The 27,727-nt window shown below is 42.7% G+C and overlaps 1 protein-coding gene across 1 annotated transcript in view; it reads left to right on the top strand.

Annotated features, from left to right (window-relative positions):
- doc2b (double C2-like domains, beta) overlaps window positions 1-26,392 on the top strand; it is a 93,588-nt gene extending 67,196 nt beyond the window's left edge. The window contains exons 4-9 of the mRNA XM_069145917.1: window positions 2,282-2,391; window positions 5,805-5,931; window positions 14,591-14,748; window positions 17,897-17,978; window positions 20,509-20,605; window positions 21,743-26,392. Of these exons, the coding sequence (XP_069002018.1) occupies window positions 2,282-2,391; window positions 5,805-5,931; window positions 14,591-14,748; window positions 17,897-17,978; window positions 20,509-20,605; window positions 21,743-21,876 (708 nt within the window). The 3' untranslated portion in view covers window positions 21,877-26,392. The remainder of the gene's footprint in view (window positions 1-2,281; window positions 2,392-5,804; window positions 5,932-14,590; window positions 14,749-17,896; window positions 17,979-20,508; window positions 20,606-21,742) is intronic.
- Window positions 26,393-27,727: the final 1,335 nt, after the last annotated feature.

Genomic DNA, 27,727 nt, shown 5'->3' with positions numbered 1-27,727 from the left:
ATTTGACAGAGAAAATAAATATTTGTTGTTATTATTCAGTAATTATTTCTAGTGGTCCTCTACAGGACTTGAACTCAAGTGAGATAACCATCCTGAAGTAACAGTTTGTTTCACTTCATCCGTCGTGTTAATAGCAGAGCGTTTCTTCCTGTTCTTCTCATCGACCATGTCAATACATGTAAATGAGGCCTCTGCACCACGTGTGTTACATAAAGGAGCATTTAACCCGACATTTTTGACAACAATTAAAAGGAAGACAATTGGTATGGACGCGCCAAGTCGAGGACAAGTGTCCTCTCACGCTTGCCAGCTCGGCTTGTAATTACAAATGTCTTCTTTACCGTACGTCTCGCCAGGTAAAAATAAACGTTAAAAAAGATTAAATTAAAGGACCCTCTGCTGAATTTGAATCAGAGACATTAAAATAATATGCATTTTAAACACCCCGAGCCACCAGCATGTCCAACTAGAATTAATTCTGATGCAAAACATTCGTCAAGGTGTTCAGTGTCTAACGCACCAGCGCAAACGCTTTTTTCAGACACGTTTTATTGGAGAACAAACAGCTGAAAACATTTGATAATTCAGGAGAGAAAGAAGGGAGGGTGAAGTGAATAATTAATAGAAAGCATGCAAGATTGAAATTTTATAATTTATTTTAATCATATAACAAAAATATTTCATTTGCATTTTTATGCAAAATGTGCTTATCAGCCTTAAAACAAAAATCGTTTTGAAAGCTCATTGTGTGTGTGTGTGTGTGTGTGTGTGTGTGTGTGTGTGTGTGTGTGTGTGTGTGTGTTCAACACCCATCCCGTGTGGCACAACCACTGATTGAGGGAGAAACAATCAGCGAGAGCCTCGTTATGTGGAAACCCGCCATCAGACTTGCAAATAATCACACCAGCTAATTGATTAAATTCAACAAAAAAAAATCACATGTCCTCGCCCACGGCGTCTTCGTCCTCTACACCTCGTCGTGTTTGGCGGCACTCTCCGAGGATTTCCCCGCACAATAATCCACTGATAAAACCCGTGTCGGCCTGTCACGGTGATTTTCATCACCTCGCCAAATATTTTGCAAAGGTGAGAGTGGGAATAAAATTAAAAAAGCGACGTAGGTCCTCGGTGACTGCGACCATATTTATTCACGCAAATGCAGCTAATCAAGTCGCTCACTGAAGTTCTGGCCGATACACCGATGAGAGATCTCCGTTTATACCAACGCTAAGAACAATATCCATCTGGAGAGTTGCACTATCAGTCACATCATTTCCAATCTTCATTTTAATCGTACCAACAACTTTGAACTTCCACCTGGAGGAAGCAGCCTGAAGGACTTTCATCACAGATTGTTATTCAAACCTGCAAGAACAGATTTTACTTTCCAAGTTGAAACGGCAACTGGTTGCTCCCCGACTAAAGAAGTTCAACAATAGTCATTAGTTCAAGCCAATTGTCGACTACTCGTTGTATATCTGACATTAATTCAAATATTTAAATATATATATATATAAAAATAACTTTAGTCAATCAAAAAGCTCAGCCTGTAACGAATGTTTCTCCGAGTTATTCATCACGTCTCTTACAAGGAGGCAGTTCGACGGTTTTATTTTTCTTCCCGTTACTAAAAGATGAATGAAAACTTGGTCGACTGAGACTTTTCTCTGCAACATTGTCAAAATATTCAAGGCCGGTCCTATTTTTTTTTTCTTTTTTACACATTAAGCGGTACCAGGAAAACATCAGCTTACGCAGTTGTTAGTCCAATATTCCCTCTCCTTTGAGCTCTGTTTTGGTCTCCACCAACTCCCGAAGGAAACGTCTGCCTGTGACGGACTATAAAATAGTTTTCTCACAAATATGACACAAACAGAGTCTTAACCAGAGCGGCCGCGGCGACCGTCTGTTGACTGCAGAGTGTTCGACACGTTGAACTGTTCGGTTTTTGTATTCACTTCCTGCATTGCTTTGATTGCGCCTGTCACTTCATGTAAATGCGTCCCCTGCTGTTTATATATCATCCCTGACGGTGTTCAGTATGCAGCAGTGAAGCTCATGTTTGCTTGCGCGCCACCGAACGTCGAAGCGTTGACAAATCTTCAACCCGGGCGGAGAGGCTTTGTACATTTTCAAGGATGTTTCTATAATTCTGGCAGCATTTCAATGACACCGACACGAGAAGGGATGAGCTCTCCTGATCTGTGGGAGGAGCCGGCAGCTCGCTCAATCGGGGACGATGCTCCGTTCAATAACCGCCCGCTTTGTTTTTGTCTTTCAGGCCAATAAACTTCGAACCAAGACCCTGCACAACACACTCAACCCTGTCTGGAGCGAGACCCTGACCTACTACGGCATCACCGACGAGGATATGGTCCGAAAAACACTCAGGTATGCTTGATGTCACGAGGAGGAAGACAAGGGAAGGAAGGAAGGAAGGAAGGAAAATTAGGAAAGGAAAAGTAAGAAAACAATAACGAGTAAGAAGAAGGAGTGGCAAAAAAAAAAAAGAAAGAAAGCATTCAAAGGAAGGAGACGTGTGCCTGAAAAGGAGAGAATGAACAAAAGAGGGGAAATGAAATGAATACAAGGAAATAAATGGGGGAAAAGAAGGAAGCAAATGAATGGAAGAGAAACAAAGGATGAAATCTGCCTCTTCTTGTTTTGTTTTTTGCCCGAGTTGCTGCGGATCTGGGTTTTTTTTTAAGGGTTGAGGAAAATAATTTTCTGCAAGCGATGATGTTTGACAGTTTCTCTTCCTCCTGGCTCCTCAGGTGAATGACTATATCACAGCCTCTATCTGACAACGGACATTTTGATCCAGAAAATGACTGGTGTTTGTATTTATCCTTCCTGTATTACCCCCCCGCCCCCTGATCACCATAACAGTTGGGGAACCCTTTGTGGGATCTCCACATGGCACTGGACTTTGCGTTCGGTCGGTTATTTATGTTTTCACCACGACACCTGAAAACAGACTTAAAAACCGGGAACCCGAAACTTCCGCTGCTTCCTGTGATGAATCCGACGCTCTTATGCAACGGAAAGTGTTACTTCACCATTCTTTTGCTCATTTATTTTTACCGTGGTGTGAACACTGTGCAATCAAGTGGCGGAGGTAGGTTACGCAATCATATGCACGATGGCTCGGGTAGCAACAGGAGGAGATCCGGTGATAGGTGGGCCGCGTCACAGAGGTGGATTGTAGTTTGCTTTCGTCTTCTGTTTCCTCTACCTACTAAAGTACCTCTACAACTATATTTTGAAGAGACACGGCCCACAGACGACAAATAATCAAGTTTTTAATGTTGGTCTTTTTGTTTTATATCCTCAACAGTTTAAAATCTCCTTGACTATTTTTCCATTTGTGCCACAATGAGATGAGCATTTGTGCTTTCAAGTTAAGGGTCTTAACCCTCGTGTTGTTCTTGAGTCAAAATGACCCGCAGCTGTGTTCAACCAAGTTCTATTTTATTTCTGTATTTTTATATTTTTGGGGATCATTGGTCATCATTCTTTAAAGAAACCCTCACAGCCTCCTTGTCACCAATGATCCCAAAAAATATGAAAATAAAACAGAACTTGGTTGAACACAGCTGCGGGTCATTTTGACCCGAGGACAACACGAGGGTTAATAACTTTTAGGTGGTTTGCAATTAAATTTGGTCCCGAAATTCTTTGTGGGACTTTAAGGGCTTGTTAGCGTCTCATCTAAGCGCCGTATTCCCATTGACCTCAGGTTAAATGATACTGTAGCTGCGAATTGCTAGTTCCCTAGCGGGCTGACATTAGCTTCACAGAGATTAACTCTATTGTGAATTCAATTCTGCACCAGTGTTGCATAACACTGCACTGCATCCGACATCAAAGCACCGAGCTGACGGTCCATCCACAGATCAACAAAATCAACGACTAGTTGCGTCACCAGACGAAGGAAGTTTGACGTTAGCCGTACAAAAGGGGAATAAAATCAACCTCAAAGACGAAGCCAGAGACTTTGATTCGTTGTTGGAAGGAGAAGCTTTTCAAAGTCCGATGGCATCTGTTGAGCCCGAGTTTACAGCATCAGTGAGTCTCTGTGTGGGCGGCGGCGGCGGCAGGCGAGGGGGAATAGTCCTTCCAGGAAACTATCAAATAATATTTTTGCTTTACAACAAAAAAAACAACCATCCATCCCTCCACCGAACGGGAGAAGTAGTGCCTATAAAATATACACTACCTTCTGCTGCGATGCAACAAAATGATCTTTAAGACAGTCTGAAAACTGGATTCACTCAAACTATTAAAGTCAACTATTGAGTGTCTGTCATACTGAAAGAAGCCTCCTTGAATCCGTCACTATTGAACGGCACAACCAAACTGCATGTCCATCTATGCATGCAAATCATTTTAAATAAGCAACAAACAATTTCTGATCAACTTGCACATAATCATAATATTTATAAGTCCCTCTGTGTAAAACTGTTTTCCTGCTACAGATTACGAGCTGGGAACGACGTGCTGAAGTAGTCGTTGAACATTACTGGTTAGTGTCGTGTCGCAGACCATAAAAAGAATAAAACACTGTATTTTAAATGCACTGAAAGTCAGAACAGCAACGGAGGTCTGGAGCCTCGGCAGCAGAGATGTGATCTGATGGACGCTCGTCTCCGAGCACGAGCCCCCCAAAAAAAAAAAAATTATTCACAATAAATATTTCACAGAAAACAATAGACTGCGAGAAAAAAAAAAAAAAAAAAAAAATTCTTTTTTTTTTTTTTTGTAAACTGGAAATTTGAATTCAGCACCACCTGTCCATATAGCAGATATCTTACCATTATTATTATCATTATTATTATTATTATTATTGTGAGCCTGATTACATCACATCCCCTACGAGCCAGCAGTGCCGACACGTATTACCGGAACCGCGGGGTTTGGAAAAAAGGCTGCATGTTTTCCACCGGCTGATTATGCGCTGAAGAGCACTTTAAAACAAACAGTTTTCCCTCTACGTGCGCTCGATGTAGTCATGCATGTGAATCATGTCATGTCTGGCTGTGAGTGCTCGCATAGTGAGGTTTGGGGAGTGAAGGGGGGGGGGCTGCTCTCTGCATTTTATTGAAAACATAGGTCTGCCGGGAGCACCAATAATTGGCTTTCATTATAAATTTAATGAAATGGTGGAGAGGAATATAGATCTCGTGTCTGGAAAGTAAAAAAAAAACAAAAAAACGGTATGACGTGCGAGCGCCTTTTGTACTTTTGAGAGCTACGCCGTCCATCATTGACTTTTTCGAGGCCAGGCTACGGCCTACTGTGTAGTATTATGAATATTCAGCTGTATTGTCTTAATCAAAAGGATGTTTCCCTTTTTTTTTTTTTTGCACGGAAAAGGAGGAAGCGTTCACGTCTTCGGTGGAAAAACAGATTGGAGACGGGCACGTCATGTAAATCGGTGAACAGGCTGAAGATACCACGCACCGAAAGCACAGTTCAATTCAAGCGGCGCTAATTAAGTAAACAGGAGGAACACGGCCAGATATGTTTAAGTTGAATTCGTGATGCGGTTTTTAAGTGATTTTGACATGATCGGGAACAACGCCAGTTTTAGTGCCGTGAGACCGGCGATCCCGGAAGAGTCAAGCGGGAGTAGAAGCAAAGATGGGGGTTTTTTGGGTGAGAATTGAACCCCTGTGATGGAGGATGATGGACCGCAGGTGGGAAACGACCGGTTTGATGGTTTTAAAGCCGACTTTCAGCCACAAGACCTGAAGCTGAGCTTCCCTTGCGTTCATGTCCTCCTCTGTTCTTCTTCCTCTCAGGATTTCAGTGTGTGATGAGGACAAATTCCGCCACAACGAGTTCATCGGGGAAACGCGAATCCCCCTCAAGAAGCTGAAGCCCAACCAAACCAAAAACTTCAACAACTGCCTGGAGAAACAGTTACCTGTAAGTCCAACGTGCACACGCACGTGATTATTTTAACGTTGTTGTAAACATGTGATACCCTTTTTTATTTTTTTTATTAGAATAAAGTTACTACAGCCTGAAACACATCATCACTCTCCACAATGCTGTATTCCGGTATATGATGTACACTACTTTGCTGTTTTATACTATGCAACATGGTACAGTGTGCAGTACTCTACAACACTATACTCTAGTATACTACATTGACTTACATGCTACAGCAATATATTAAATTACTTTTTAAGTACTGCACTAAACCATGCTGCAGTAAAGTAAATACTATGCTATACTTTAGATATACCATACTACACAACATTACAAGCCTAGTCCAGTTTATACTATAGTATACTATTCTATACCATATCACAGGCCTACTCAAGTTTAGAATACACTATACTGAACTATATCATACTGTACAATACTGCCCTATACTACACCATACTACACTATATTATAGGCCTACTGTAGTTTAGAGCACACTATGCCATACTATACTATAGTGTACCATACTATACACCATACTGTATAATACTATACCATACTGTAACCATACTATACCATACTTTACTATACTATATTATACTATACCATACTTTACTATACTATACCACACTGTAACCATGCCAGACCATACCACATATTGAAAAATATCTTCCTATGATTTATGGCTGTGTTTTCTAGTTGTGTTGTATAGCGTGGGCCTCCGCAGAGATTTACAACGTAATATGTGATTTATATGAGACGATTAAACTAAAAATGAATCGGAAGATGAGTGAAAGGCAGCGCTGAACAGTGACGCAATTAAGTGAGCATGTGGGCGGCCTGGGTTTGTGATATTTGATGCAGATTTCAGCGGAGATTACTATGCAAAACCTCGGATGTAATATGTCATTGATCCAGTGTGATTTATAGTGCATGTTAACAATAGGATCATAAATCTAATCAGAGACATTACCTTCACATGAACATATTATACTGAATCGTTGTCCACCTTCCCGTTATTCAATAATCCAGATCAGACCAGATCACTGCACTCTTCTGTTTTCACTACTGAATCATAATTTTTCCAGGAGATATATTACACATCTAAATGTCGCAGGCCTTATTACAGTGTTGTACGGAGAGTAAATACAGAAGGCAGTCTGGACTGTTTTTATCGCTAACAAATCTTTTTATCGAATGCTTTTCACAGGAAGAGAAACTAAACGCGAACTAATTAAAATATCCAGTCACACTACATTCAGGACGGGGGATGCTCACTATGACAGATGTTGGTAATTGTTAAGATGAAACAACATTATCCATAACTCATTTCTTCACACCGACATTATTCGTGTGAGGTCTTATCAACAAAGAACAACAACAACAACAACAAAAAAAGGAACAACAGTGTCCATAAGGATTTAAACCAACATGACAGATTAGACCGTTGGGTTTTGAGCCCATAAGTGGAGTGCGGGAGTGGATTATGTGTTATGAGAGCATGGGAAAGGAGTGAAGTGTCATTGAACTGTGATTGAATATCCCTTTTTAAAATGCCTACACACTTTTTGGTTTTAAAAAACAAAAAAAAACGGATGCAGTGTAATTCTGGCTCGTCCATGTTTAGAGTACAGAGCGCCTTGTTGTGTTTGGAGAGACGAGTTCCTGTTGCTCCTCCTCATATGCTTTGTTGTCTATGTGGGAGTGTGAAATAGCATCCAAAAATAAAAAATATGCTTGTGCAAAAAAAAAGAAAAAAAAAGAAACTGGTACCAAACAGCCACGGTGCATTCAACATTCTAGGCCCTGATTTATTCACGGTTTGTTTTATGTAACTACGTGTTACACTTCCACATTTTAAACGTGTATTGTTGTTGTCGTCATACGTGGATTTGAGTAATGACAGCAGACGAAATCAGACACGGCGTTGCACGATGAAATCATAACTTGCGGGTAAAAGCTGTGCGGTTTGCACTTTCCAACATTATCTCTCTAAATATTTGTAGTATAATCAGAATATCTTGAAGGTACTGACAGAAGAAGAATGGGCACGGTGTGATCAGAGTGGATATCTACAGTAGACGTTGTCAGTGCTGACAGAGAAGAAGCTGACTCGGCTGTTTTTATGGCCACCCCGAACAAAAAGCTGACTGTGTGATTACATGTTTTTCGAAGCTTCGCTGTGACTAAATGTGAAATTGGTTTATTGAAAACTGCTGCCTGCAGCTTTACAGCAGCTATCTACAGCACAGAGTAGATGCACCTCTGTACAGTTTAGAAATATGGCCCTAAAATAATATCACAATATCTCAGGGTATTTCTAGAATCTTTACAATATGAGAAAACACTGAAAAATATATCATTAATTTCAAGAATATACAATTACAATAGAGTAGCTGTATATACTGTTGTTTTATAGGTAGACTACATAAAAGTGGACGTCTGTAAAATGACACCGATGTGGAATTGCCATAAAAACTGCAATACCACTGGGGGCCGCTAGGGGCTGGCTCCATTAGATCCCTATTAAACTTCTCATGAAATACAAAGTCAATCGATTTTTTTTTTTTTCCACAAGTCAAATTCCACAATCATTTTGTTTTTTTTCTCCCTTCTGTTGCAAGTTAGCTTGTTTTGCATTTATGAAGCAACGTGTCGTACGTCTCACCCCTCGCCGACGAAAGCGTGAAGCCCAGTTTGCCTGTTTTTTTTGTTTTATTTTGCACACAGAAATGCTTTCGAGTCAAAGCGAAGCCGTGACTCCCGCTGGTTCCAGAGAGAGGAAGAGCTCAGACAGGTAGCTTTCTGCTCCGCTTGCTCTTGGATGACGAGCTCTGCCTGAACGCGGGCTGCTGGTTGTTGTTTTGCGTGCTGTGGGGGAAGAGAACAGAGCACCGACCATTTAATCATCTCATCCAGCAGCTCGCGGTGCCCGTCTTATTGATGGCTTTGACCTGACAGTGAAGCGCTCCGACAGGCTCGTTCAGCTCATAAACAAGTCAGTCAGCCCGTGAGAGCCTCTCCACTGGACACAGGTAGAAACGCAGTGAAAGGAAATGAATAAATATTTCGATGGTTTATCTTTCTAATCGGTGTATCACCCAAATCCTGAGGATTTGTCTGCTGCTTGTAGAGTTTATACAAGTTTATACCAGCCATGAAAATAAAAAGTCACACGAGCATTAACACGAAGGCGTTTGAATGACAGCAAACTGTTGGTAATGTTTTGGTCATTTCAACAGACCTGGGCTGCTGTGTCCTCGCTAACATTGCGACCGATCACCCATTTTCTATCTAATAGATGAGCCTGCCAGCCTTGTCTGGATCTGCCTCCGGCGCTGGCACCAGTAGACAGCGAGAGGCCATGAACAGTGGAAAAAGCCAGCGGCCCTAATCTGGCAATGAATCTTGGATCAGTGTCTCTGGGCGATACATTTCTCTATTCCCTCAGCTCAGTTGGACAATGAAAGGCTTAACTGTAAGAAATGGCCACACATTTGTCGCTCACCCTGTTGCCATCTTCAAAAAAACAAAATTTAAAAAAAAATGACTGTTTAAATTCCAGTTTTGGAGTGCAGTAACAAGAATTAGAAGCTGTCGACTTGTCTGTCCAAACCGAAGGCCAAAGACGGATCATATTCTTCCCAAAGCAAGCAAAATAAAAGCTACAGTCGTGACTAAACCAGCAATACCGTCTTATAATGTTGCCGTTATAAGTTTTTGGCCACTTGTATAACATCAAAAACACATTATCGCCTTTGTGTTTGTGTTTGTGTTTCCTGCCACCTGATAAATGCAAGGTGCAGTTTTTTTGGTCTCCACTAATTCCTGAGCAAAACTACTCAGCTTAAAGGCTCCTGATGCTCAATAATTCCAGTTGTTATAGAATTTAAATATTGATATTTTGAAGTTTGAAGTTAAAACAGCAAGTCGATAAAATCAGGTGCAGAAAATTCTCCTGAAGGGATATGAAGCCAAACGGAGGACCGAACCCGAGTCTGTCCACTATACCCGTGCATGAATTGTACTGAAGCATCGAGGGGAGAAGCTAAAACTTATTTTATCCTTAAAAAAAACAACAACCACAGAACCAATCTTCACTATAAGAGCCTGAATATCCTAATTAAGCCTCTGAGCTTCTTTTATACCTGATTTCACCTCCTCTTTGAGTCAGCACAGCTTTCTCTCTCTCCGCTCTGTGTGCAATATGTTTGTGAGCGAATGCCAGCGCCCCGTCTGTACCTGCCTCTTCTCTGGGATCAGCACACGAGTCGGCCCCCCGCTGTTTTTCTCAGAGGTGTTGATCTGAAGGGATCCCTACCTGGACATTGGCAGGAGATGCGTGCCGGGCCCAGCTTCCTGTTGCACACACACACTTACAGCCTCATGCTGAACTAACCCACGTATTGTTTTCAAATGGGTTCAGTCAGTGACATGTGGTACCAAACAAGTCCCCCCCCCCCCCACCACCACCGAGATTTTTTTTTTTTTTTATTGCGACAAAAAAACGGAGACACTTGTGAGAAGGGGTTTCCACTTTAAGCTTTGGCGGCAAAAAAAAAATTGGGAGGTGAATATTGTCTCTGAAACCTGAACCAGTCAAAAGGAACACTTGATCCTGGGATATTATCAGACCCCCTTTTTTGTTTTTCTTCTCGGTAATACCTCTGTTTCCCTGGTAACCCCCGAGGGACGGTGTAATACCTGGAACCCAGTCAATACACTCGAAATATTATTGTGTTGGGCTGCTGTCGATGTGCTGCTGTGTTGTCGGTCGGTGGAATTCAGGAAAATAATGAAGCCAAAAGCAAAACAGACTGGAGATATACATGCAACTCCATTATTCAGCGCCGCTGCTGCTTTCATTCACGATGAAGTCGTAAACGGTCACATCGGAGGTGTCCGGTTATAGTGTGCATTAAATTCAATCAATGGACATCCTCTAGCCAATCATAATTGAGTCCCCCCCCCCCCCCCCCCCAAGGCAATGGCACAATTAGCTGGGAAATGTGAAGTAAACAGTACAGCGCAGCAGTGTGTTTTTTTCTTATGTAAATTGATTTTATGTTTGAGCAGATTACTGGAAAGAGGAAGTGGCGACTCGCAGAGCAGAGGCCGCGCAGTTGCTGACGATTGATTCATGACATTAGATCGGAATCGGGAGTTCATTTGTTAATTTGTTGGTATGCGTTATTTACGGCCTAACATAGAAGATGGGTAGCGAGCTAGTCGGGCGAAGTAGATCGTCTGTCAGCGTGATGTAGAAGACAAGTGATGCGGTAAGTGTGTCGGCACTCGTCAGGTACACCAACCTCATTACCATCCGGGCAGCCAGAGGTTTGCACTTCCTTGTCTTGACACTTGGATTCCTGTCAGCCACTCGGTTTTGTCACAGACCTGAAGGGAGACAGGGAGACTATGGTGGGATGTCCTGACCACTAATGAAGCAGCAGCAGCAGCAGCAGAAGAGACGGGAGACAAAATGGGTTTGACAGTGAAACCGAGGCGGCGACATGTTGGCACGCCGGATGAAATGAATGCCGAGTCCACGAGTCCAGCGAGACGTCTTGTAAAAGTCATCTGTGATTCATGTAGAGAGAGTCGGTTCCCCCGGAGATATCTGATTAGTATCCTGCTGTGGACACTGCTGGACAGATTGTTGAGCCCAGTCTCCTACGCATTGAATAAGAAATCTGTGCCCGCATGCCTGTTTTCTTTCTCATTATATCCGTTTCCTTTCTGAATGTTGAAGCTGTTTTGGACTTTTTCTTAATATTTGCACATCTAGCGTGACTAAAGTACGCTTCGTTGTTAAATGGCTTCTCTTTTTTTTTCTTCTCTGTTTTGTGTTTCTTGTTGTCATTTCCTTCTTTGCGCTGCAGTCTACAACCAAAGTCAATACAGTTAGTTGTGTTTTAGTGCTTAACGAAACATTCATCATCGTAAAGTATTTCATAACCGTTTCAGATAAAGGAAGAGAACGCATTTCTTGTTCTACTTGAATGATGATGTAGTGATGTGATATACGTTAGGGACGTGATTTACAAATATTCAACTATATTCAACACAAAATAGTCGAATAGTATTTGAAACATGAATAACGATGAAGAGTGGCGCAAAACTCAGCAGGTGAAGAAGTAGATCATCAGCGTACAGACGGTCCATCCACTGATCAATAATCAACGACCAGACGAAGTCAGTTTGATGTTGGACAACGGCTCTTATCTCGAAGACGAAGCCGAAGACGCGCTTCTCATCAAATTTGTACGACGGTGTTGGGAGTTGGACGGCATTTGTTAAGCCAGAGTTTACGGCGCAAATGAATCTTTCTTTGCCTTCATGCACGTGCTGCTCACAGTCGATTATTAGACTAACAGTTTCCAGTAAATATTGAACTGTATTTTTGCTTGAAATGTCTTTTCCAAAGTCAAAAGTAGTTCGCACCTTAAGTAGCTTATTGCTGTTAATTTACTAATATGAAGTTCTTATCACAGACGGATTCATCAATTTCTGAAGTCACATCATGTACTGTCAATGTACATTTGATTGAAGAACAAAGTATACAAAAAATATCTCAATTAAACTTTTATAGCTTAGTTCCAGTGTGAAGTAATTGGCGGTTCATCATAAATGAGAGAGGCAGAATGAGAAGGACCTAATGAATATCAATTTGAAATGGCACAAACCAAATTGAAAGAACTCTCAGAACTAATGCCCACATTTCGACTGGTCCATGCACTTTCGAGTAGCTCTTGATAAGCTTGAAGTTAAGCCTCTATTGCATTTTGCTCTGCTGATATGGATGGTCGTATGTGTGGTTAGAAATAAGTGCTGAGGTATATAAAAAAAATAAATTTAAAACCCAGTGCATATTCACGCAATCAGCAGCTGTAGCAGCGCTGCTGGTAAATTACATTTCTAAGTCATTGGGCATAGCAGTGAAGGAAACAAAGCTCAGACAGCTCTTTGGGCTCCCTGGCCTCTATGTTTGTAATTTCCTGATGCTCGATTATGTATTTTTCTTTCTGGGGAGCTTCAAGTGTTCTCTGGAGACCTGAAATAATGTAAAAAAACAGATTGATTGTTGCTCAGATGATTGGGCACCCCTTATGTTGGGTTGCAGTTTACATTTTCTTAAAATCTCATTAAATGAGCAGGTGCTGTGGTGTATGGGTGATTATATGATTAAACAGTCTTAATAGGCTGTAAAATAACATGCAGTTAATTGCATGATTACTAAGTAAGTGTTTCCTACAGGTTGAAAATGTCCTCGTAATGGTGAGCGGTGCCGTGCGCATGCAGAGACTCATGTAATTTAGAGCGGGAGAGTAACCCAGGTTATTTTCTGTAGCTACAATTTCCAGATGTGCCTAAATGCCTCACACAGAGAAGCCTGTAGTCAACCCAGTTACCACAGAGCATGTAACTCGAGCCAATTTTATACCTGGATAGTCCGCCTAAGTAAAGTCGATGAGCGGGAAACACTGTGACCAAAGCTATGATCTTTAACGTACCTTAACTGAACTTTTTTTTTTGCTGGACTCGTGTCCCAGAAACATTATGAACATAATCTAGGTAGCACATATTAAGACACCACCACGTACCAATTTAGGAAAAAATGAAGCACAACAGAAAAGTAATTTCTTGGAGACAAAGTCGTGTCGTCCACCTCGTTCCTGCATATTTAGATTTTAACCAAAGAAAAGCAACACACACACACACACACAGTTACAGTAGTTTTTTTTCTAAACAATATTTAGTGCACACAATGATGATGTCTTTCTTAACAGCAGGCAGAACACATTGAGAACATCCTGTCCTCTCTTGGTAGCCAGGTTGTATTGCATCTAGTCTCTGCTGTAGTCATTTAATTTCTGTGTTACTGCGGGTTAGAAGATTTTACTACTACTTTCGAGGCCTCTCATCGTGTTTTTCTCTGTTGCCTTATGTTGATCAAGTTGGGTGCCATGTATGGACTAAGTCCAGTGGTAGCGGTGTCAGTAGGACCGAGGTTACCCGGCATGACGAATGCAGCAGCCTGCGAGGGAAGCTGCTGGTTTCAGAGGACGGTGCCTTCAGGGCGTAAACTGAGCTTTGGCTAAATAACACATTCACACGGATAAGCTATGTTTGCGTGTCCATCCATATTTTAACTGCATTTCTGTACACACCAGACTTCCACTTTAAACCAAATAAAGATTCAAATAAAATCTTCACATTTTCTTTTTGAATCCATGTGGCAGGACGCGACGTTGGGCTCATCAGTGAAAAAGCGAAGTGTTTGGAATAATAACAGGCCCACGTTTGGCACACGGGTTATGTGTCAGTTCAGATGTTTTTCTTGTCTGTAGGACCATGGCAAATTAATTTTGATGAGGCTATTAACTCATCATCCACAGCGGAGATCGCATCAATCAGCCAATCAGTGTTTGGCTGATTTTCAAGACACACATCTGTCAAGATGGGCGAGAATTATAGCTGCTGTGAACTTCCTTCGAATAGCCATTGATTATGCCGTCCACGTGGAACAATGTGATTAGTTATCTCTCAAATGATGAAGGGAACTCTGGCTGGCACCTTGCTGTTGACATGAATACCTGCACGTACCAGAAAAAGTGGGTTGCACTTCCTAAATCTTTCCGTTTCTATCCGACAGGTCAACAAAACGGAGGACAAGTCTCTGGAGGAACGTGGACGCATCATGATTTCTCTGAAGTACAACACCCAGAAGTCTTGCCTGGTCGTGGGCATCATACGTTGCGCCCACCTCGCCGCCATGGACGCCAACGGCTTCTCCGACCCTTACGTCAAAACGTCAGTATGCAAAACACGTATCCCTACCCTCATTAGTCTGCTTGTTGTTGGGTTTTTTTATCAATAATCTTATTGTTTGTTTTTTTCATTGCTAAAGAATGTTTTTGACCATTTGGAACGTGCTCAAATCACCATGACAACACACCCTGGATCACATCACCAGAAATATCCATCCGCCTCCTCAATGGGAATACATAATTGGAATCGTTATAGGTCTATTAATTGTGACCTATTATGCGAAATCGGGTGTCTTTTGATCCATTTTGGTCGCTCCGAGCACCCGTAGTCGCCGTAGTCACGCACTCCTAGCGGCGGCCAGCTTAAAACCTTAAGAATACGTGACTCCATTAACATCTTCTTTCAGCGGATATCTTACTTACGACAAGACTGAGCTAGCTGAGCAGTTTAGGCGTGTCCATGTGCTGTATTTATTCAGTTTGAGAAACCATCTCCAGAAAGCAATAAAACGCACTAGATCTCGTCTCTGTTGCTGGGGGTCGTTGCTAAGGGTCGGACTACTTCCTGGAGTGGTTAAAGATACACAGTCGTTAGACATACCCCCGTGTATTGCCATGGAAACGGAGATCACGCTCACAAAAAGTTTTATTATTTCGAGGGCGAACGGCCCCCACAACATGAATACATTTTATTTAGTCGGTAATTTGTTGTATAATCTCAATATTATATTAATGCTTTAATTCTGCCTCACTATCACACACGCCTGCTCTCCACCTCACAGTCTCACGCTTGCTTGCTAATGCCGTGAATAGCTTTTTAAATCCCTTTTGCAGTATTCACAACCAATTTCATGGATTTCTTATGATGACACGAGGTTCAGCGGGTCACCGACAGATTTAATGATCAACCTCCAGGTTTCATGGCCTTTAGTTGTCAAGATACATGGCTTGTGTCAGACCAAGTATCATCACCATCCTTTAACTGACCAAAAGTCAAAATGTAGGCAACAAGAAAACAAGCATTTGTACATCGAACCTGTCGATCTAACATTTCTCCCCCACACACCGGATGCTCGTAATGATAATGCTATTTTTAGTGGATGCACGACACACCGCAGAAGTGCTGAAATAGATTAGCTGGCAGTGCTGATGTTTTCGCCGAAAGGAGGTAGACTACCTGTGATTATCAGCCACATGAAAGACACGCAGCACAAGAGGCCATCCGCGGGGCTGCAATTTGAAGGAGAGTTCTATTTATCAGACCTGAAACATTTCCCAAGTCTTTCATCTGGCTGAGCAATGAAAGTGCAATTAATTTCCGACTCTGCTGAGCACACCTCGGGAACAAAAGCGCGACTAGTTTTCTTTCGGAGGAGAGGGCCTGGCAACAATTTTCCAACAGTTTGAGGTTGAGAAAATCTCCCCGAAGCTTGAAGGACACGGGGCCGATAATAGATTTACCTACTGTCTCATCACGTGAAGCGGGGAAATAATGGAAAGGTACGCGCTGTCAGATAAACAGGGCTTCGCAACTTCTGTCATCTGTCGCTCGCTGACGTCTGGCAAGAGTCCGTTTGAAGCATGAAGTCCCGGCTGTTAACCGAACAGTAAATGGTTTGTGGGTAATGTAGGGCATATTCTGAAAACAGTGCTGCATGTGCCGTGTTAATGTAGGTAAGCGCAGTACGTCATGAAAGAAATGACAATGACGAAGTACATTTCACCAAGCTTCTGGAAGATGACTACTTGCTGTCATCTGCAGAACAAAAGCACAATTACAGCAACGCATGCAATGAACTAACGTTTACAATCGTCGTATTTGGCACAATTGCCGCCGTTTGCATCCTCTCTTTCACTCCGAGACGGTTTCGCCCGGGGGTCAGTAGTCCCATTACGTGACAACAATTAGGTTCGCTGCAATATCCTCATCAACAACGATTCCAGCTCCCCCCCCCCCCTCCCCCCTCCTCTCTCCCCCTTCCACCCTGGGGTGAGTTTGTGAGCAATAACCCACTTAGCTTCCCTTTTGAGTCTCTTTGCTACCTTGTGAAATTGAAGTCTGTGTGGGGCCAGCGAGCGCGTAGAAAGGGAAGATGAGCTACTGTGATTGCAGTGAAATGTACCACTTCAAAATGAGCAATATTACCCCCAAAACTGGCCTTTGCCAAACGGACACAGGTTACTAAATAACATCCAGTATGCAGGGTTAGAGATAAGCACAACCTGCCAATTACAATATTAATGTAGGCAGAACAGACACAAAAGTTCAACCTTCACACACTGACTGCATATTTGTAAACTCATACTGTACGCCTGCACCCGGAGGAACAGAGGCACGGACGCAAACTGAAAATGATAAGGAACCACAATGCTAATGTTTTGAGAACACCAGAAACCCCTCGACAAATAAATAGGAAGTAAAAACTGCACAACTTTGTTGGAGGTTTTAGAGAAGTAATGCGTTGTTGTTGTTGTTGTTTTTTTAACAAAGTGTACCTATAAAGTGACAACTCACTGCAGTGCAATATGACCTACAAATCCTCCACAAATATCAAATAAGAAAGCCAATAATGGAAAAAAATAGCCAACATCCTAAAGTAGCCAAAAGCTTATAAAATCATAATACCGAATAAAAGCTCATAAAACCTCATTCTGACAACTTCAGATTAAGGGCTTAAATAAAACACACACAAGAAGTCTGGACTGCAATAATGCAGCAGGAGTATCGACTGACTTTGGAAATGTTTTTATTGTTAAGAGGTGAGGTGTGTTCTCCTCTGTAATCTCAACAGAAAGACACTAAAATGAAATTTCATTGTTAAACTAACCACGTGTCGGACATCGGTCTGGATAGAGAAGCACTGCAGAGGGAGTGCTCGACACGGCGGCGTCCACGTAACCGGGAAAAATGTCCTTAATAAAAGCTGGAGTCTCTTTTGCAGTCAGATAATGTAATAATGTAGTGTAGTGTCATGTAGCTGTGTGGTTAAATGTAGGGCAGTACCACAGCACCCCCTGGAGGACAGAACAATACAACAGCCTTGTCCAGTATAAGGATTTTCTTTTTTTTTTTTCTTTTTTTTTACACGCATCATATTACTGATGAGCGTTTGAAATAATACAGTTTAGTTTTTGCTATTCAGTCCTGCATTAAGTCTCCTTCCCCTCCCCGCTCTGTCCGTCTCCCACAGGTACCTGAAGCCTGACGAGAACAAAAAGTCAAAGCACAAGACTGCTGTGAAGAAGAAGACGCTCAATCCAGAGTTCAACGAGGTATAAAACCACCACTGCTGTGGTTAAAAAAAAAAAATCCTGGCAGCTCCCCATGTCATTGTATTTTATTCTTGTTTTTCCTTTTTACCTGAGCTGAGTGGTTTTATGTTTTTTTACTGGTGCTTTTGTGTGCCGAGCAGCCTCCGTTACCCCCCCGGGAGACATGCAGGAAGCCGTCCTGACAGGGCCACGGCTGTCGGGTTGAAAAAGGAGCACATTTTTCTTAATTCGTCATAAGATGACTTTTTGAGAGAGCAGCGCAAAGCGAGGCCGTCTCTAGATGTCACAAAAAGTCCTCCTCAGCCAAATGTTTTCCTTCTGAACACATCGCTCAGGTATCTTTTGGCAGCACTGAACCTCGTTTCATCTTTTTCTCATTCGCGGGGAAATCTTTTGATGTATCCCGACAAAGATTAGGACGGCGAGATGTCGACAAAACGGCTTTGAAAACATGTGTCACGGGGAATCTTGAGATAACGGGTTGTAGTCATCCACTGCTGTTACATTCATCGTTTCTTTAAAAGAGACCGGTGACATATTCATATTCTCGGTCAGCTTTCGTTCCTACATGAAAACACAATTTACACCGTACTGGAGACGTCTCCTTGTCCTTAATGTCCTTAATAGGTTGGGGGGAGGGGGGTTAGTTGGGAACAGGTGACGTCACATATTGCTAAGCACAAATCAGAAGTTAGCAACGTCTGAATCCAAATTCAAAAGTTTATTCACAATAGATACAGTGCCATCATTTTGTCTGTTAAACTGTCGTTTCAATACCAACTTTAATTGTTGCTCTACATGTCGAATATGTAGTACTTTCTAATTTTTTAATTCCCAAATGATACGCTATGTGGTGTTAAAATAAATGCTGTATCCACACCTCAGGTAGAAAACCATACGCGCTCATAGAACTGAAGTTACAACCAGATAACTACCATTTTAGAGATTGGATCTCTGCTTTCTGACTGGCGGTTATAACTTCATAGCCCAACAAACAATAACTCCCGACTAACGGTTTGCCACCGTGGCACACAACGATTTCTAACACTAACAGTTGTATTATAAATGTACAAATTACACCACCAAACAGCAATCATTTTAAAATATAGTACTGATGACGACGCTACTCTGCTCTGGTTTCCAACTTCTCAGATTACAAACTTTTTGTTTTCCGTTGGTATTTTCAGGAAAAATGCAGCTCTGTTTAAAATTACCTCTACAAACCCCAAAAAAAAGCGCTCCTGTAGTAAAACATATAGTCACTAAAGAGCCAGACATTTCCCTCAAGAGCTGGTGGAGAACAAAACGGAGGTACATGAAATGTGAAAAAGAAACAGGATGTCGAATGTGTGAATACGCAGCCGTCTGTTAACTTCAAATCAGCAATTTATTGGCCGGACAAATCAAATAATGCTTCACATCGGAAGCTTGGCACATTTTGTGATATATTTTGGAGCCTCCAGCGGTGTAACTACGCTTTGATAAAGTCAGTGTGAATGAAACAATTTCTCTTCCTGTTTATTTTTATGTTTTTCTTCCCTAACTGAGCCGGAGCAGCTCGGTCTCACAGCTACACCTCCTTTGTAATCAAAATGATTGATTTTAAATTGCACCGACATCAGAAACACATTTCCCCAGTCTACGCGGGGCCCCGGCCGGGTTCTGCAAGACGGATGCCAAACGTGTTTTCAAGGCCGAGCGGGTAAGGTTGGCTCTGAAGTATCCGCCTGTATACGAGTGGACATCCCCGGCCAAACAGCCACAGCTTGGCATTTCCTCTGGCATTATTTGCGCCCGTATTCCTCCGTCACCTTTTGGCCTTTCTGTCGGAGACAAGGTCTCCCTCCAAGGCCTTCATCCAAGGTCTTCCTCCAAAGTCTTCCTCCATCTCAACGTATTGATTTCATTAAGGTGGAGCAGCATCCTTGATTGAACCAACAAATTGAAATGCAGAATAAATTCTCCCGCTTCACACGCTGCAAATTTGTTGTCAGAAGAAAACGCTCCTTTCATTTAGTGGACAGGGCACTTTATTGATTGAACTGTCATTTTATTAAAGTGCCCCTATGGTGTGCATTTCACATTTCATTTCCTCTGCGCCCAGTCAAGTTACTTTTGACACTTCTACTCTACCAAATGGGTCCATACGTTTCCAGAACTAATGGGAAACGGCCGAGTTTGAGTACGTGGTGAAAGACCGCACCTACGTTCAGCTGCGTTTTATTCTCGGCACCGACAAAAAAAATTAAAAGTCAATGAGGCGCTCAGCATTATGTGAATCACTTTCACCAGATAATGAAACAAATGCCGGTTGCATTCAGGATTGCGATGATCTTTATGCGAACTCAAAACCATGCAGAAGAGTGTTTTGTTGTGAAGGCGGCGAAGCAGAACGGACTCCCATTCAACACTTTCAAACCCACATTGTGTCGGTCTGAAAAGACGAAACACGTAATCCTAACTGTACGTGAGGAACTACCGGAGCCCTAACTTTCTCCTGTTTTTTGGTTTTTTGTTTTGTGTTTTGTAGGAGTTCTGTTATGACATAAAATATGCAGACCTCACCAAAAAGACCTTGGAGGTGACCGTGTGGGACTACGACATCGGGAAGTCGAACGACTTCATAGGTAAGCACGGGTGGGACGTGTAGCGCGCTAGCTCTGCTTTTAATCCGAGATGATGTGGGACAAGCGGGGGGAGGGGAGGGGGGGAGGGGGGGTAAACAGCTTGACAGATATTCAGCAGCTTCAGCAGCAGCAGCACAACTGGCCTTCTGTCCAGCTGAGTGTGCCATCTGCCCCTTTCTAAGCCCGGAGGCTGGGAAACAAACAAGCACTGCAGCCGTAGCGGGAGCTGGCTGGCCCGCCATCATATACTCACGTCGGTTTGACCACTGAACCAGCTTCACAAAAAAAAAACACCAGTGTGAGGAAACCTTTATCCCGCTTAAAACGTCAAGGTGACCTGTGGACTGTTTACTCATTACATCAAGTGTCGCTCACTACGCTGTGTTTCCCTGAGCTGGACCTATTTCCTGCCCTTTATGAAGCATTTCGGTTGCCATTTTCTTTCAGCACTTAACATCCTGCGCTGTTCTCGTTTTGAGTTTACCGGCGTTGTGGACACACGTGGATGCAAAGCAGGTTATTTCAGTGGAGCTCCGCATGCAAAACATCACATCAGAAAAATGACAAACCAAAGAAAGAAGCCAATTATTAATATTTGTTCAGCAAAATAATCTTTACAAAAGCTGCACTTTGAGACACGGAAACCCAAAGACAACCGACTGCATGTAGAAAACAAAATACTGAACCAAAGACCTGAGGGGAAGCAACACAGTTGTCCATATTGCAGAAAGCGTGTGCAGGACGTCGGATTAGGATTTATTCATGCTCCCTGTTTGGTCCACACACTTAACCTGGGAGTACAACAAGGGGCGTATTTTGTCTGAGCACTTTTCCAATTTCTCATTTAAAATCTAAACAAACAGTTTCACTTCGAGGTCTATTTAGAAGTTGTTTTGAGACAATGATAGATGCAGAACTAAATTAATCTTGTTTTTTCATTAAATGTGTTTAACGACGTATGAAACATTAATAACCACGTATAAAAGGTTAATGGTTAATATTACAGTTGATGTCATACCAGTTTTTAACTGTTTTGTCCTGTTGCTAAGAGACTATAGGGACTATTCTCGAGTGACGCATTAGAAATGTTTACACGCCTCGTCACGTGACTCACAGCGTCTTTGTGCCTTCTTCTAGGTGGCGTGTCTCTGGGTATCAATGCAAACGGAGAGAGGCTCAAACACTGGTTCGACTGCCTCAAAAACAAGGACAAAAAAATAGAGCGCTGGCACACGTTGACCAATGAATTGCCCGGCTCATTAAATGACTGAAGGACCCACATCCTGTCGTCCAACCTGTTGCCCCCCCCCTTCCTCCCCCTCGTTTGTCCTTACTCGTCCTCCCAGCTCTTCTTCTCTGGATTTCCCCTCATGTTAGCCACAGCGGCTCGGGACACCTCTCTTTGGGAATATATTTCCTCTCAACAGGGCTCAACTTAAAAAAAAAAATATATATATATATATCCAGATCTTACGTTTGCTTTGAACAACACCTTCACATGTACACAAATAGGGGTTGCACAGCTGCTCATCTACTTTCTTTTAAGGGAATTTGAATCAACAAATTGAATGACGGGGATTGAGGTGAGGATTCTTTTCTTACACGATCATTGAAGACAAAGGGAGCAAATGTTATCTGTTTGATGAGATCTTTTTCCAGCAGCTAAATACTTTTCACTAATCCCCGCAACAGCACAAAAAAAAAGCCCTTATACTGTCATTTTGATGGCTATGAAGTACAACGGAAACCATAGGGGGTAAGGAAACAGAGAAACTATCAAAGGATGTAGCAAATATTTCCTACTGTACAGAAATATTTTAGTGGAATAGTTTTCATCTTCTCCACAAAAAAAAAAACAACAACTCCAATATTCAGTCTGCTTGTTGGTCACATTTAGTGTTGTAGAAAAGCAGCTGAATACACAAATTAGCCACACGTTTAAAGACGTTGCACTTTAACCTGATTGTAAAAGTGTTGGGTAGCGAAGGTCCTGTTGTCATTCACCCTTTATGCAAAGTCCCACGGCGAGCCGTTCGCTTTAGAAACCCGTTCATCCCCTTAGTTTGAGTCGTTCGGGCCCGAAGAGGACGACGTCGTAGAAACCACGAGGCTTTAAGAAGAACCGTCCTCACGACAACCGGCGCGGGTCGAGGCCTCGGCGTCGCTTCAAAACAAACGAGGTATGATATCGACTCGCCTCCGAAGGAATCGTGTTGTCCGCCAGTAGCAAAGACAGTAGTGACCGATTTGTAGAGGGCGAGAAGGAGAACGGTGAGGTGGATGGATGGGTCAACAAATCACTGGACCCCACAGACCACTTTTTACTTTTCTTTGCTCCCTAACTTTGTATTTTTTTTTTTTTTTTTTTGGACTAAATCTAAACCTTAAACCACAGCAGCGCCAAATTAGAAAACTCAAAACACCGGCAAACAATACCCCCCGCCTCCCGTCCCCCCCCCCCCCTCCAACCCCCCTGCTGAATACAGCATCAGATTGTGCTCATGTATTGTATGTCAGTCTGACGGGTAGGTACAAGTTATGTAGTGAAATTTGGAGACCTGCAGGTCTCGCATCTAAAAACAAAAACAAAAAAATGTCAAAGCAAAAGTCTGTCAGCCTCCTTCGTTTCGGATCGCTCTCTTCTTTCGTCATTTTCAGCTTCGACACAAAAAGAGAGCTCGGAGAAGTTCAAACCCGGCCGTACCTTCACATCTCCGCACACCTGACCGAACAGGTGTGATCGGCAAGACGCAAAATGTTACACTTCTCGGGCTCCCGGGTTGCAGCGCCGCTGAAAGGGATTTCAGATGCTGTAACACGTTAAGATTTAACACGCACCTGCACTGTAACCAAAACCCAACGTTGGGGGTTTCATCTGTAGTTCAGCGGCAGATTTCACCCGTTCAGCCGGCGGCGAGTCTCCGAAAAGGAAGCTTCACTTCACAGAAAAGGCGAGAAACGTTAGTATAAGACACAAACTAAGTGACGGCAAGAAATAACGCGCTTCGATTCACCGCCATGCAGAGCGACTCGAAAAGAGAAAAACACGCCGCCCGGACTGACCCCGCCGTAGACCTGCAACACAGACGTCAACTTCAGGGTTGCCGTGGCCACCGCAAAGGTTGCACCGCAACGGCTCGTTCGCGGCATTAGAAATCCAAAATGTCTGAGACACCTTCTTTTAAAGTATGCTGAGGCCCCTGACAACCAGTGTTCATGGAAAGGAAAGGAAAGGGGGGAAAAAAAAAAAAAGACCATCGCCATAACAACAACACAGCAAGAAGCCACAAGATGCACTTCACCTGGGAGGTTACCAGGAATCTCTAGCAAGCAACCCCCCCCCCCCTGACCCCCCCCCTTCACCTCCACCCGTGGGTCGCCGTATCGACCAATCAGTGCGAGACAATGCAAAAAGGTGTCACAGCGCCACCTACGTGGATCAGTGCAAGCCCCCCCCCCCCCCCCCCCCCGACTCCCTAGTTTCATGGACGGCCAGTCAAACAAGTAAACAGCGTCGTGCGGTCGCAGCAGCTGCCGCGTTTCTCTCCGATTGGCTACGAGCCGAAAAGACGGTTTACAGATAATCAAATGTCGCACGCACGCCGTGGTTCCGATGATCCGTGGGGTTTATTTTAGAGCGCAGAGCCGCTGTAATCAACAACCGAAGGAAGTTCAGAGGGCGACCGGCCTGGGAGGGAAAAAAATAAATAAATCACTTGTCGAAGCGCGAAACCACATGATTGGGTGACTCTATGGTGTGTGTGTGTGTGTGTGTGTGTGTGTGTGTGTGTGTGTGTGTGTGTGTGTGTGCGCGCGTGCACGAGTAGCTTATTGTTTACACTACAGAAAAATGAGTTTCCACAAAAACTCTGCAATTTCAGCTGTAACGTGGATGAAAATGTACCTGCTGTACGCCAAAAGGGCCGAATTTTGAAAAAACAAAACAAAAAAACAACATACCACAAAGTTTACGTCAATATAAAAAAAAAAATATATATATATATATACATATATATATATGTAATGAAAATAACAAAAGCATGTATTGTTTACAACAGTCTATTCTTGCTGAAGTCCAGGTTTTGCTGCTGAATTGTGGGCGACCACGCCGCCCCCCCCCCCCTCCCCCTTTCACTGCCTCCTCCCCCCTTTTTGCGATTGTTCGGGCGTTGCAATGCAAGCGTTGCTAAAAGAAGGGCAAGGATGAGAAGGGCAGACGTTGTTTTTTTATATACTAGCAGTGTATGCATAATGTTAATATGTCGTTGCATCTGTTAAGGTATATATTTATTATTATCTTGTATTTTTTTTTATTAACGTAAGCAGCTCCACTATAAATGTATGGAAACAGAATGTACATGTTGAGCCTCCTTTCGATCGTGCACCTCGGTGCTCCGTGTCGGGGTTTTCGTTTTTTTATTCTATCGTTCACGTGTCAAATCTCCAGCTCGGCGTTTCGAGCATCCGGGGAGGGATAAAAAAAAAAAAAAAATTAAAAAAAGAGAGAGCGAGAGAGACGGTTGAACTCAGTCCATCGGAGTCAAAGTTTTACTTTGAATAATTTTTCTTTTAATATTTTATGTTGACGTTTTAATAACCCCCCCCCCCCCCCCCCCCTCCTCCATCCCACCACCCCCCCTTCCAGGACCGGAAACTTGGATGCATGTCATGTAGTTGTGATTTTTATGAGTTTGATTCTGCAGTTTGACCTTTTTCTGCATGCCCCCCCCACACAAACCACCCCCGCCACCCTCCCTACCACCACACACACACACACACACACACACACACACACACACACATCCACCTTTCTTGTCCACCGTGCACTGACTGGTAAAAAAAAAAAAAAAAAAAAACACCAAAACAAATGAAACGATCAGGATTGTCGTCGTGTCATTACGTCATGTCGCTGTCTGCTTTTAAAAGCGCGTCTGCATCGTTTTAATTGACTGATTGCAGCCGGTGGATCGTGAACAAACAAAAACAAAAAAACAAGCCCCTAATGTGTATTTGGTATATTATTTAATCTTCCTCACCCCTTAGTTTCTTTATTGGTAGCTTCCTTTTCGCGCTAGCCTCCATTCATTTAGAAGATTATTTTATTTATTTATTTTTTCATATCATATCACACCTTCGAAGCTGAGGAATGAAATCTCCAATGCGTCGCATCTCTCGTGTCCTTTGGCGTGTTCACGGCCTCCTCCAGCCGCATCGATTTCATGAGGCACAAACCGGCTGTGAAACGTTGTCGGCATCTCGATATATATCCTCCTTGACACAACGGTGATCCCTCTCTAGCTGATGAATATGTAATGAATACAACCGACACGTGATTTTGTAATCTGTCTGCCTTTGTATGCAAGCTCAATATTAAGGGGGGAAAAAAAACAACAACTAAAAAACAAACAAAAAAATATAACTGCATGCGTATGTTCTTGGTTTTGTCATGAAATGACTGCCTAATGTTTGATACTGTTTTTCTGTACAAAAAAAAAAAAAATATATATATATATGACTGTGGATGCTCTACGATTATGCTATAAGTCAAGTCTTTCTTCTGGACAACATTTTGTACCTTTGAACACTATCGCATCGCCTGTTTGGCTGCTGTATTGACTATCTTGGAAAGCGTGACTTGATGTTGAATTAAAATCTCTCCTTTTGTTTGTTTTGATTCCTTTTTAACACTCAGGCACCTGTTTTCTTTTTTTCTTTTCTGGTTTGTTGAATGTATGACTATAAAATGCGTTGTCTGAAATTATATTTTAGTCCGATGTCAAAATGGAACGATTTTTGTGCTTTTTTTCTTGTTTCTCTTGTTGTGTTTTTTATTTTTTATTTTTTTTTGGCCCTCGGGGGTTCATGTCACTGCTTAAAAAAAAAAAAAAAATCGCATGTGAAGGTGTCAGATGTGACATCGTTTTTGTGTCGCTCAGGTCAGACTTCATGCTAATGGTGCTTTGCAAACAGCAGGCGGTTCCTGCCAGCTCGCAGAAAGCAACAGGAGCTGCATTACTGCTGTGCTTCCTGCTAACGCGAGGCCAGTGTCATCACGCAAGTTTAAATCTGTCAGTCTTTTTTCTCCACGTGATTAAGTGGCCTGTATCAAAAGAACAACTCCAGCGAACAGTAGTGAGATAAAAGACGAGAGAACACCGCTGTGATGCAATCCCGTCTGCGATAATGCTAACGTGCCGCAAGTAAACGCGCTAAATAATCTTACTTTACCCTCTTAGCATGTTGATAATGGCCCTTAATGATCACTAAAAAAAAAACTAAAAAAAAACAGTCGGAGGGGCCGTGGATGTCGTAAAACTGACTTTTTTTTTTTTATCAGTGGACTGCTTACTTACAAAAGTGACTCACAAAAGACAGATTTTTCCTTTTTTTTTTTTTTAAACGGTTAGAAAGGAAGCACCCAAAAGCGAGGAAGGTTGATCTGATGGATGACGGTCATTACGACGGCATCGTTATCACCCCCCCCCCTCCCCACCCCCCCAACATCCCTCCCAATCCACGGTGACAGCAGGGTGCAACCCAACAAATGAGCACGCAGACATTTGCCTCGAAAAAAAAAAAATACTCCAAACATATTTTTTTACGACCTCCCCTGAACGCAGCATCGGTGGGCCGAAGTGAATCACGAAGAATTTGAGCCCCCCCCCCCTTCTTAAAACTATCGACTGATTCTGTTTTGTTTTTGTTTTTGTTTTTCCAGCAGGTCGGTGCCACAACTGCACCTTTTTTTGTTTTGTTTTTTTGCCTCGATGTGGAGACACCCAGAAGGCCTCAGCGTTCCCACCGAGGCCTCCAGACACACAAGAAATATAAATTATGTAGAAGCAACCCACTTGCTATCAGATCTCACGCCCCCCCCCCCCCCCCCTCCTACCCCCTCACCCAGCTCTGTATGGGAAAACAAACACGTGCATCGTATGAATATATATAAACATAAATAAAGGCGCGACGGGCATTTAACAGAAATAAGACATCCTTTGCTTTGCTTCACTCCAGAAGGTTTTGAGATGGTCGGCATTGTTTTAAAAAAAAAAAAAAAAAATCACTAAAACAGCTGCTTTAAATCCTTCAGCATCAAATCTCTTTTCTGTGTGGTGCAGTTCT

Source organism: Embiotoca jacksoni, unplaced genomic scaffold (assembly GCF_022577435.1).
Source record: "Embiotoca jacksoni isolate LCO1_2020_lvr unplaced genomic scaffold, fEmbJac1.0.p SCAF_13, whole genome shotgun sequence".
Classification (NCBI taxonomy): domain Eukaryota; kingdom Metazoa; phylum Chordata; class Actinopteri; family Embiotocidae; genus Embiotoca; species Embiotoca jacksoni.
Note: the sequence above shows the minus strand (reverse complement) of the source record. Positions and strands in the feature narration are given on the sequence as shown.